The following is a 12422-nucleotide window of genomic DNA, read 5'->3' as shown; positions in this document are numbered from 1 at the left end:
CAGGCCTGGCAACAGGAGATGTATCACTCCTGTAACATCGCATTGTTCTGACACACACAACAAAACTTTTGACTACACTACACACTAACTACACAAGATTTGCGCTAAACGCTGCAAATCTCTCACATCTCAAAACACCGCCGTCACTCCTAAAACTTCCTCCCGTTTCTTAACAACTAAATGCCATGTTTTGATTGGTCGACATGGTACATTTTTTGACCAATGGGAAAGGGTGGGGTGTTTTGGTTTTGTTTTAGCTCACAGGCTTTCGAGCGTTTTCCTTATAAAACGCAGTTTTTACCGTTTCTTCCCGCAGTAAATCTAAACAACGGTAGTATTCAGGAAGAAAACCAAACATTGCAGATTTTTTTTATCATAACTCTGGTTTTACGTGGCCTATCAACACAATTTAAAAACTGTCCACACTTTTTCCGTCAATTGTTCCGTCTCTCCTGCTCACATCTCCAATGTTTGTACACGTTGTCATTAACGTGGCTTCACTCCACATCAGCCACGCCGCTTTGCTAGCTAAAACACCGGTGTCGGCACATATTTAATTTAATTTCAATTCAGGTTAGAATTTTTTTTGTGTGTGCGCAACGCAGATTTTCTCTGCGCAGAGACACGTGCGCAGCTTAGAGGGAACATTGCTTTTAACTGTATTTAAATAGGTTTCACAGAGTCTCCTGCTGATAAAGACTCCCTCACAGTCATTCATACTACACAAAAGTAATTAACTAAGAGATAAATAATTAAATGACAGAAAAGTCTTGTAAAAGCTAAGATATCCACCGTCACTCTGTAGGAGCTTCTGACTCTGAAGTAGACTTCCTGTTTCCCCCACTGTGTTCCTGTCAGTTATTTTCAGGTTTTACTCTTCCCTCTATAACTGACGTATCTAATCATATTTAACTAACACAGTGGGAAGAGGGTCAAGTTGACAGGTGGATAATTTAGATTTTTTTTTTTTTAAAGCCTGTCTTCCCTCGTTAGCTCCTCTCATAACCAGTATTATCCGTTCCTCCCTTAAAATTGGAATGGTCCCTTCATGTCAGAAAAAGGCTTCTGTTATTCCAACTCTCAAAAAGCCTGGTGCAGACCCCAAAAACTTTGATAGTCTTCGCCCTATATCAAATCTCCCCTTTATTTCAAAAATTCTTGAAAAAGTTGTCGCCTCCCAGCTTCACTTACATTTCAATGACCATAATCTCTATGAACAATTTCAATCTGGTTTCCACCCCAATCATAGCACAGAAACTGCTTTGTTAAGGTCAACCAATGACCTTCTGATGGCAGCTGATTCTGGTCTACTATCCATCCTCATTCTTCTTGATCTTAGTATGATACCATTTCTCACAATATCCCCCTGAACCGGTTAGCATCCATTGTCATTCGTCATACCCATTTGCTTGGTTTGCCTCATATCTTTCAGACCGCACTCAGTTATATCCAATTTAAATCCCACTCTTCAAGTCTCTATCCTGTTTCTGCTGGTGTGCCCCAGGGTTTAGTATTAGAGCCTCTTTTATTCATTATTTACATGCTCCCCTCCTGATCATATATTGCGAAAATATAATATAAATTACATATAAATATAAACAGAGCTTTCAGTCGCTCTGCTCCACGGCTCTGGAACTCTCTTCATCAAGCCATAAGAAATATAGACTCTCCTCCCGTATTTAAGTCACAGCTCAAAACACATCTGTTCAAACTGGCTTATTCGCTTTAGTAGTGATTTTATCTGTTGTCAAGTTCTGTTTTGCAATTTTAACTTATTTTATGTATTTTATGACTATTGCTCCTTTTAATTTTGTTCTTTTGTAAGGCGCCCTCAAATAAGATGCAGTATTATTATTATTAATACAAGGTCCAGTTTTTCCAAAGACTACAATAGAAATGTTATCCACGGTACATTTTCTGTGAATTACACATCTATCATGTAGTTTCATGGGTCCAGCCCACTTAACATCAAAGTGAGCTGTATGTGCCCCATGATGAAAAAGGAGTTTGACACCCACGCTTTAGATGATCCCACATTCCATTAAAGCTTGAGTTCTGGTGAAGCCAATCCGTGACTGATAGTGTTCCACCATGTGTTTTTCTACCCAGGTATGATTTTACTGCCGTGTGTCTGTAACCATTGTCATGCTGTCGTGAAGCTGTTTCCAATTTGTTGATTGACAGCACTACATGGCATTAGATTACAACTGGCTCATCACATGACTAAGGTTCCTTTTTTTGTCCTTGAATGATTCATAAGTCAGTGTTAAGTGGCTTAACAAACAAACAACAACAAAAACATTCCTCTGAAAATGCTCAGGTATAAAGACTGGACTGAAAATCAGTGAATAAAAGCAGCTGAAGTCAAAAGAAAAACTTTGAAAGACTAGGGAACATTTCCTCAAGATTATTTAACAAAGTAACAAAGTATGAAGAAATGAGAAGTGGCTCAATATTTCTGCACAATTATGTAAACCAGAAAGCTGTGCTTGTGTTACCAGGGATCTGTCTAGTCCTCTTCCTGGCTTGGCCACTTGTCCTGGTTCTAATGGCTTTCTTGTCCTTGTCTTCATCTCTTTTCAAGTTCACATTCTCCTCTAATATGAGATACAAAAACAAAGACTCACATTAATGCAAAACAGTTTGCCATTTTCTTTCTTAGTAAATTTAGGAGTAAACTTTACAAGATTCACACAACAGACTAGTACACAATGCTTTCCATTTAAAAAAAAAAAAATCTATAGTGATAATAATCTGCCAATCAAAACACACCAAAATCAAACTGTCTTGGCTAACAAAGCATGTAACGGGTGATAGATTTGTCTTTAATAGTGTGTCTTACCTTTAATTTTAAATTTCTGTTAGGCTGTAAGCAGATGTCAGTTTATTTGCACCTTAAAATAATTAGTAATTTAGCTTTTATGGTTAGAGTTCCATTATACTGGAAACCTTTAGCTGTTAACACAATCCATTTCACCTGGTTTATGTCTTATCTGCTTTAAGATGTGCTGCTCCTTCTATCAATGAAGGCACCACTGTTTATGCCTGCTTATCATACCTACCATGTACAAACAGTCATGTGAAACGAAGTTTACACGAGACTTTGTGCTGTCCTTTGAAAAACTATGGTAAATGGCCTGTATTTGTATAGCACTTAGTCCCCAAGGACCCCAAAGCGCATTACACTACATTCAGTCATCCACTCATTCACAAACACTGGTGATGGCCAGCTACATTGTAGCCACAGCTGCCCTGGGGTGCACTGACAGAGGCAAGTCTGCAGAACACTGGCACCACCGGGCCCTCTGACAACCACCAGTAGGCAACAGGTGAAGTCTGTCGGAGCTGGGGCTCGAACCCGGCAACCTTACACAATCAAACTGCCAACTGCCACGATCACCCTATGTACAGTCCATGTTTCAATCGCTTCTATAACCAGCTTTAGCTAAACTGAAGGAATCATTTTCTTTGTGACTTCATCAGTCTCTCACATCGTTGTGGGAAAAATTTGGCCCACACCTCTGTTGCTTCAGTTTATTGAGGTTGGGGATACACATTTACGCACAGCATTCTTAAGGTCCCAAACCAGCATTCCAATCAGGTTGAGGTCTCGACAGGACTGGGCAATTTCAACACCTTGATTCTTTTCTTTGTCAGACATATAGAGGAGTTCATGGTTGACTCTGGGAATGCAATGTGCCCAAGGTTTATAAAAGAAACCCAAAGGTGTTTAAAGGACATTATTCCACAGGTTTGTATGGCTTCTTCAGATGTAACTTGACCATGCACCAGAGCAGCAAACTAAACTTTAGTAAAGGAGGTCACGCCTGCTGATGATTAATTAATCAACTGACTCTAATTAGAAACCTGTTGCCTGCTGCTAATTTATGACATTTTTTATGGAAGCAGTAAGAAGACTAACACAAACCTGCATTGTCATCACCTTTGCGTTTATTAGATCTTGAGATTTTCTGAGCCTCCTTTTTGACACCCTTCTCATTCTCATCATGCACTGCTTCATTCACATTTGACAAAGTCTAAAAAGAGAAAACCAAAATGTTTGGCATCAAGATTTATGTTATCAGAACAAAGATTTCTCGAAGAAAGAAAAATGTTTGCAACAGTTTAAATGCTAACATTACCTCTTGGTTTAAGGACTTCACTGACTGGCTATCTGGGTTGAGTTGGCAGACCTCATGTCCCTCCTCCTCTTCTTCACCAATCTCATCCAATGTGACAAACTCCTGCAGCTCATCCTCTGTAATCTCCCTATTCCACTCTTCTCCCTCCAAAAAACCTTTGTCTCCACCCTCATCTGCCCCCACCTCATCCAGAGTCACTAGCTCAGATGTGTCATCCAAAAAAGTTTTCTCAATATATTTCCTTGGTCTTTCCAACGTTGTGTTTTCTGAAGTTGCAGGTCGATTATTCCTATCATCATCTTCCACAGGGTGTATTTCATAGGTAGAGTCTTCCCTTAAGTCTTTTATCAAGGCATCACTCTTTGTTGTTGGTGTCTTCTCGGTCGGTGGCGTTGTCTCCTCATTTTCTGTATTTTTCTCAGGATCCTGTTTCTGGGAATGTACAGCCCATGTGGTTCTCCTTCTTGCTGTAGTCTTGTCTTTTGTTGGGACTTCTTTAGCCGTTCTTTCCTTTCTCCCACTGGTAGATTGTTCTGTAATGGCTGAATTGCTGTTGTCAGTCTCTACCGCTTCTGGCTTTTTAGATTGTTCTGTGTATGTCAGTTTGTCCTTTTTGTATCCTCTAGCAGACCTTCTACTATCAGACCTTTCTGCAGTAAAAGCATCTTGAATTGGTTCATCTTTATCAAAGTTTACTTTCCCATGAATGATCTTTTCAGTGTCCTTGAGAATATTTCTGTCTTTTTCTGTATTGCTTTTCTTTGTCTCATATTTTTTCTCCATCTTGTCCTCTTTTATTGGTAATTTCCCCTCCTCTTCACTTTTAGATGTTCTGGACCTTGATCCAGTCCTCCTTGTTGGTCTATCATCTCTTTTAGGTTCATTGGATTTATCTGTTCTTTTTTCCTTGTTGTCTGCCTCCAATTTGGTCTCTGTGGTTGCTGGCTCATCTTCCACAGAATCAATTACCTGGTAAGCTTCTTCCTCTTCTTCTGTGGCTTCTTTAGATACTTGGGTGCCGAGGGTTTCAAATTTTTGGTTATCATCTTCTATTTCAGTCAGATCATCAACTGAATCCAGTATCTCAAATGCTTCAGTAGCATCTGTTGAAGTTTTTTGGATGTCTTGACATTCAATGTACTGTTTTATTTCATTTCGGATTGTGGATTTTATATCGTCTAAAATCTGATAACCTTCCCCATGCAATGTGTGGCTTTGTTTAGGTCCTGAATACTTGGTTTTAGCACAGCCATCTTGATTTCCATCGTCATCCAGCTGTTCTTCTGTTTGATCATCAACTGAATCAATGACTTGGTAAGTTTCACCATCTTCCTCCTCCTCCTCAATACATTTTCCGACATAATCCCCTGCCGCAATGCCCTCTCCTGACACGTTGTGGTCAGACTTTGCTGTTGCACACTCTGTGTTTTTTTTCTCTGATTCATTAGAATATTGAATCTTTACAGATGCCTCAATATCTGATGTTGATGCCATCTCTGACAAATGGGTCTTGTGGCCTGAGGATACAGTGTGTGGTCTTCTGGCTGAGGATTCTGTCTTGTGTGGCTGTGCTCTGCGAAAAGGCGATGCATGAATTTCGACAGGCAGCGAAGAAGAGAATAAAGGGGTCTTAGTGGCCTGAGCAGATTGCATAGATGTGGTATTGAATTTGGTTGGTTCAGATGAGCCTTTTTGTTTTTTTGGTGAGTCAGTGGTCAAGCCTAAAGACAGGGTGCTTTTCTCTGAAGCTTCAGTGGGCTTGGATTCAGAAGATAAAGCAGCTGAGTTCTTAGACTGTTTCAAGGATCTTGTTGAGATCTTCTTGGCAGAAGATGAAACATCTGAGTTTTGTCTTTTTCTTTTCTTTCTGGAGATCTGCTCAGATGAGAAGGTGCCTTGGTTGTCATCCACATCCTCAACAATTTCATCAACAGTGACAAAACTCTCAAAATTCTGCTCATCAAAAAGCTGAGCGTCTGAAGAAATAGAATAATCATTATAACTATCAGTTGAATCCAGTATCTCAAAGGTTTGTTGTTCAGTACCCTCTTTTACAGTGTTGTCTCCCTCTTCAAGAGGCTGTTTTTTACCTTCTGCAATTAAGCCAGCATCTTTGGAGGCTTTGGATGATTCCTTCAAAAGCGTTATTTCATCTTTCCCCTTGATTCCATCTCCCCTGCTCTCTGCTTCATTTTTGTCACAAATGTCCACTACCAGAATCAAATCTTCAGACAGCTGCTTTACTGTAAAACTTTCATTTTTGGCCAAAGGATTGGACTCTTGAACTGTAGTTATTTGGTGTCTGATATCATTGTCTAGCACTTTGCGAGAAGCATCCAATTCAATTTCACTGCACTCTTTTAAACATGCGTCATCATCATTAACACTGTCCAAGACCTGAAAGCCTCCTTCATGTAATTCTTGGCCTTGCTCAGGTCCAGGTGTCTGACTTATCTCCGACTCAATAGTTTCCCCAGCAATGCCTTTTATTGAAACTTTGTGGTTTGAGATCGTTTTGACATTAGAAGACAACCTGCTTTTCAAAGTGGATTTCCTTGTCTTAGATGAGGAAGGTGACAAAGAAATCTTGAAGCCTTTCAAGGATTTTAATGAGGTTTGTTCGGCAGAGGATAACACATCTGTGCTTTGGTCCTCCCCCGAGTCATCGAAAATCTCATCAACAGTGACAAAATTCTCCAAGTTAAAATTTTGCTCATCAAAAAGGGTGGTATCTGAAAAGACTTGGTCATCGATGCGATCATTAGCCGAGTCCAGTGCCTCAAAGCCTTCTTCTTCAGTACTATCTGGTGAAGCTTCTTTGATGCTTTGATGTTTAACATTTGTCATTTGGCCAGAGTCTTTGCAGGTTTCTCCTGAAAGCATCTGTTGTTCTTTTTCTTTCCCCCACCTTCCATCGCCCCTGCTCCTTGAAGCTTGATTCTTACTTTTGTCCAGCACTTCGTTTCTCTCAGCCAAATCTTCAGCAACAGATTTATCAGAATTATCTACTTGAATCACATGCTCCTCGGACAGCTGCATCAATGTGGAACCTTCATCTTTAACTGTTTGAGTGGCCTCTTGGACTGTTGCTGTTCGGTCTTCAGTTACACCGTCTAGTGCTTTGAAAGGCACATCTATTTCCATTTCACCAAACTCCTCAGGACTTTCATCTTCAATACTGTCCAAGACCTTATAGCCACCTCCAAAGAATTTCTGGCCTTGCTCAAGAGCAGATGACTGGCTTGACTTTGACTCAACAATTTTCAAAGCAATGCCATTGGCTGAAAGTTTGTGGTCAGATGTTACCACTAAACTCTCTGTTGGTTTTGCTTGTTCTTCATTTGGCTGACAAGTCTCAACTCCACTTAGAGCTGCTTTTGATGCACAGGTCCTAAAACCTGAATACAAAACTTGCAATGCTCTGGCTGGAGATTTTGGGTTACTTGATGCTGCTTTTTCCACAGAGGAGGCAGGAGTTTCCATAGCCATACATAAACTGCTCCTCGCAGTGGCTTTCATTGACTTGGATAAGGAATGTGAGAAAGAAGAATAAGTTGCTGAGCTCTTGGAGTCTTTCAGGGATCTTGTAGAAGTCTGCTTTACAGGAGATGAAACATTTGAACCTTGCCTTTCACTTTTCATTCTAGAGTTCTGTTTAGATGAAGCCGTGCTTGGGTGGTCTAAGGCCATATCTTCCACATCATCAACAATTTCATCAACAATTTCATCAACAGTGACAAAGTCCTCCAAGTTGAAATTTGGCTCATCAAAAAGATTGGTGTTTGATGAAGCATGGTCATCAGTATGATCATCAGTTGAATCTAATATCTCAAAGGTTTCATGATCAGTACTATCTGATGAATTGTCTTTCATGTCTCTGTTGTCAGCATCTTTGGACGCTTTGCAGGATTCTTCTGAAAACATTTCTTCCTTTTCTTTTCTTCTTCTATCTTCTGTTTGGCCTCTCGGGTTTTGGTTGCTACTTGTAATTGACATTTCAATTTTATCAGCTGCATCTAGAACTGTAGATTTATCAGAATTTTCCATTATCTGAATCTTGTTTTCCTCAACCTCTCTTTTCTCTGCTGAGTCTTCATTTTCAACCAGACGATCATCCTCTTGATTGGTAGCTACTTGGTGTTTAGAAACCCCATGTAATAGTTGGACAGAAGCATCCAATCCAATTTCACTCCATTCCTTTGAACAGGTTTTGACTGCATCTGTATCGCTCTCCATGACTTGACTGTCCAACTTATGCAGTCTATGGCCTTTCTCAGGTCCAGGTGACTGCCTTGACTCTGACTCAACAGAACTTGTTTCTTTGTGCAGCTTATATGTGTCAACCGATGTCTCAGCTTCTGCTGCTGATGCCATCTTTAATGAATGCGCCCTGCAATCTGAGGATGAAGTATGCAGTGCTCTGGCTGGGGACTTTAACTTGCTTGGGTGTGTTTTCCTACAAGTTTCAAAAGACTGAGAAGATGAGGAGGTAGAGGTCTTAAAGACATTAGAAGACAAATTTCCTTTCACTGTGATGTGAGTTGGCACGGGTGAGGAAGAAGAGGAGGCAATGTGAGAGCTCTGCCTTTCTCTTTTCCTTTCAGAGTTCTGCTTATGAGAAGAGCGGCTTTGGTGGCTGAAGGCTGCTTCTCCCGTGTTGTCACCAATTTCATCAACAGTGACAAAGTCCTCTAAACTGAAATTTAGCTCATCAAAAATATGTGTTTCTGAAGAAACATGGTCATCAGTGTCATCATCAATTGAATCCAATATCTCAAAGGTTTCTTGTTTAGCACAATCTGCATCGCATGACATGTCTTTGTTGACTTGTTCTTCAACATTTAGGATTTGGCCCAAATTTTCGAGGGCTTTAAAAGACCTCTGCATTTCTCCTTGTGTTTGTATGGTTGTTCGAGCTCCCTTGATCCTTGGACTTTGGTTCGTTCTTGAATCTAACACATCCTTATCAGTGGCATCTTCTTGAGAGTCCTCTTTAACTACAGATGCTTGGTCCTCGGTAACACTATCTATCACCTGGTAAGAGTTTCCTTGCTCTTGTACACACCCAGATAAATTGGTTTCAGTGCCATCTTGGCTTCCGTCTTCATTCATCTGTTCATCCAATTGATCCTCAATCGAGTCCAGGATTTGGTAATCTTCAAAGTCCTCCTCCTCAGGATACTTGCCAGAATAATAATTTCTGCATTCTTCTTCCGTCCTCTCCTTCGACTCTTTGAGTATGCCATTGTTAAAATCAATTTCTAGATTCGGTTTTTGGCTTGTCAACTCTAACCCCTGACTATGTGCAGCTGAATGTATAGCTAATGATGTTTCTGTTCTATTTGTCTCTGTAGTAATGCCCTCTGCTAACACTTTACCCGACTTCCCTACTGCACTTTCTTTGGGTTTTGCTTCTTCGTCTCTATGAAGCTGATATGTCTCTACTGTCACATCTGCTGCTGCTGCTGTTGATGAAGAAGGCTTACAGCTAACGGATGGAGAATGCAAGGCTATCTCTGGAGACTCTGGATTTTCTGGCTGTGCTGTTTGGCAAGGGAAGGGAGGAGTTTCAATAGATTGTAGAGAAGAAGAGACAGAGGTCTGGCTGACACTAGGAGATGAGCTGCTCGTCGAGTCGTTCAAGGGCCTTGTTGAGATCTGTTTTGTAGTGGTCGACACAACCAGGCTTTGGTTTTCTATTTCCACTCCGCAGGTCTGCTTAACCAGTTAAAGAGATGAGTTATTTTCAATTACATAACTGAGCTATTTTAAAAAAAAAAAAAAAAAAAAAAAAAACTAATAAAAGGGACCACAGAAGACTGTCACTAATAAACTCTAAGATATATTATCATATCTAGGGATGGGTATGGTTTAGGTTTTATCCGATACCAGTACCAAACCGGTACTTTTGAAATGGTGCCAGTGCTTAAACGGTGCTCGAACCGGTGCTTAAAGAATGGAGAACACAAAATTGGTCCAAAAACCTCTCATGTTCAGCTGTTTTTTGTAAAAAGATAACAATGCCTTTTCAGCAGCTATAGGGGATTTATGGCATCACTCTTGGCTGGAAGCAGTGCTTAAACAATGGAAAAAACAAACTTTGTCCAAAAACCTCTCATGTTTAGCTGTTTTCCACTTTTTCTTTGGTCATTTTAGCCTTTTTGGCCAGGGTGAAGGGAGTATCTGCCATCAAACAAGAAGACAGCCGCATGTAGCTATGATGATGTTTGCTAGTTCACCTTACATGCATTAATGTAATAACGTGGTTAGCCTACTCAACGTAAATTACACACGAACTACATTAAGCTACTCACGCAGGGAAGAACTGCTGTGTCTGCCATCATCATCCGTCATCATTTCTGCTACACTGGCAGGGCTAGAGGGCAGGACTCTAATCTTCGGGTTTTTGGGGGATGTTGCTAACCCCGGGTCCGATAACAGGCACCACACCCGCAGTAGATGTGCACGGTCTCGCGGCAAGCTATCAAATACGGCGCATTTCTCGGCTTTTAACAAAATGCTATACGTCGCCATGTGTTTCATCAGATTTGAGGAGTTACCTCCGTTGCACAGTATCAGCTTAAAGCACTTGTTGCAGGCTGCTGAGTTTACATCTTTTGCTGTGAAGTACAGCCAGACTTTGACCGCTTCGCTTTGGGCATTTTTAATCTTTAGCTCTGCTCTAAAAGAACGTACGTACCTGGGCCCACCTACTACGCTCGCAAAGGTAAAATGATTGGCTGGAATCCAAAGTGTATGACATCTCAGGAAAAGAAAAAAGCACCGCAATGTGCGCTGCTTTTCGGTCTGGTTACTACCGGTGCCATTACCGGTACCCATCCCTAATCATATCATAGTTTAGTGGGTTTGATTCTATATACACTGTATGTTTATGCATATATGCAGACCAAATTTGAAGGTAGAAGTAAGGAACACACCTTTTCTTCCATTTTCTCTTTACCCAAGTCACTTCTAGAGGTTGTTTCTCTCTTGCTGGGGCTCTAAAAAGATAAAGATTGCTTATTACTTTACTTCACAAAAATATGGCAGGTCATAGTTAGAACATTTTTGGCACTTTGCAAATACACTTTTTGCCAGATATTACCATTTTATCCACAGTCTGTGTCTTGGTTCCCTGAATCAATATGGGCTCGTCAGCATTAATATAAGGAAGTTCTTTGATCATTTCCTTAGACTTTGTCAGACTTCTGACTTGAGGAGCAGGGGTAGAAGCAGCTGAAAAAGTTCTTCCATCAGCAGAGGTGACTGAAATTACTGGTGACCCTTCTTCCCCTACCCTCCCTTCTGCCTTCTCTACATCCTGACTCGCCTGAAGAGCAACGGTGGATGTTATAATCTCAGTTCCTGGTTTATCACTGGCTTCTTCCATTTCTTGGTCACTTGTTGCACTTTGTCCTGCTGTGAGAGACTTAGAAATGTTCGAACTAACTGATACTGCTGGTTGAGCAGAACCAGAGGTACTTGTTTGCTGAAGAGTTTGCTCCCCTTTATCAGAAAGAGAAGACTGTGCTCCACTTATCACAGTCGGGAACTTAACATCTGTGGTGTCCAGTTCAAGATTTACTTTAATCTCACTGGAGTCTTGCAGACGCTGTTTTAGGCTCTTCAAACTAAAATCAAAAGCAGAAAATCTTTGTTAGTTGTCCACAAAAAACAAGTTTGTTTTCACAAAAATGGTTACACATAACATGTTACAAAACAGAGAAAGAAACAAATATCATTTCCAATTTTTTGTTCAGCAGTTATTAGCTTAAGACACATTTACATAAACTGCCTGTTTTGTTTCTCCACATCTTTTAGAGCCAGTTCATTATAAAAATTAGAGAAAAAACAAAAAACAACGCACCCCCCCCCCAAAAAAACCCAACAGGAAACCATACTTTGGCAAAATAATATGAGCCTATAATTTTTTCGTCAAACCAAGAATCCGAAAACCCAAAATGTTTAGTATTAGAACTGTTTTAACTTCTACAGGAGAAGCTGCACCCAGATTCAGGAATTGTCATATTAGAAAGAGAAATACTCACGTTTCAATGCGACGAACCTTTTTCCTGTATAGAGGATAAAAAAGGAGACGGTCTAAGGGTCTATTTTCATAACAAATAAATACGTAATTTATTCTAATAATTTATTCATCTCTTCCCCTATTTTAGTGAAAGTCATACCAAATTACATTCGTAGATAAATGTTCATTTGAAGCAATCTTCTCCAACACCTCTGTTACAAGACTAGATTCTGCCATCTCAATGTAAATCTGAG

At 40.3% G+C, this 12422-nt stretch overlaps 1 protein-coding gene across 5 annotated transcripts in view; it reads right to left on the bottom strand.

Moving 5' to 3' along the window:
- Positions 1-12422, bottom strand: part of LOC309703783 (uncharacterized protein) — a 49696-nt gene that overhangs the window by 3653 nt on the left and 33621 nt on the right. For 4 of the 5 annotated variants that reach the window (XM_082528670.1, XM_082528673.1, XM_082528674.1 and 1 more), the window contains 7 exons: positions 12329-12417; positions 12191-12214; positions 11248-11773; positions 11081-11143; positions 4143-9860; positions 3929-4037; positions 2499-2597 (listed from right to left, as the gene is read on the bottom strand). In XM_082528670.1, coding sequence (XP_082384796.1) covers positions 2499-2597; positions 3929-4037; positions 4143-9860; positions 11081-11143; positions 11248-11773; positions 12191-12214; positions 12329-12417 — 6628 coding nt within the window. The remainder of the gene's footprint in view (positions 1-2498; positions 2598-3928; positions 4038-4142; positions 9861-11080; positions 11144-11247; positions 11774-12190; positions 12215-12328; positions 12418-12422) is intronic. The other variant, XM_082528672.1, reaches the window with a different exon arrangement.

The sequence above is a fragment of the Aulonocara stuartgranti genome (assembly GCF_965226115.1).
Source record: "Aulonocara stuartgranti genome assembly, chromosome: 3".
NCBI lineage: Eukaryota > Metazoa > Chordata > Actinopteri > Cichliformes > Cichlidae > Aulonocara > Aulonocara stuartgranti.
The sequence above is the reverse complement of the archived record's forward strand: the minus strand, read 5'-3'. Positions and strand labels throughout refer to the sequence as shown.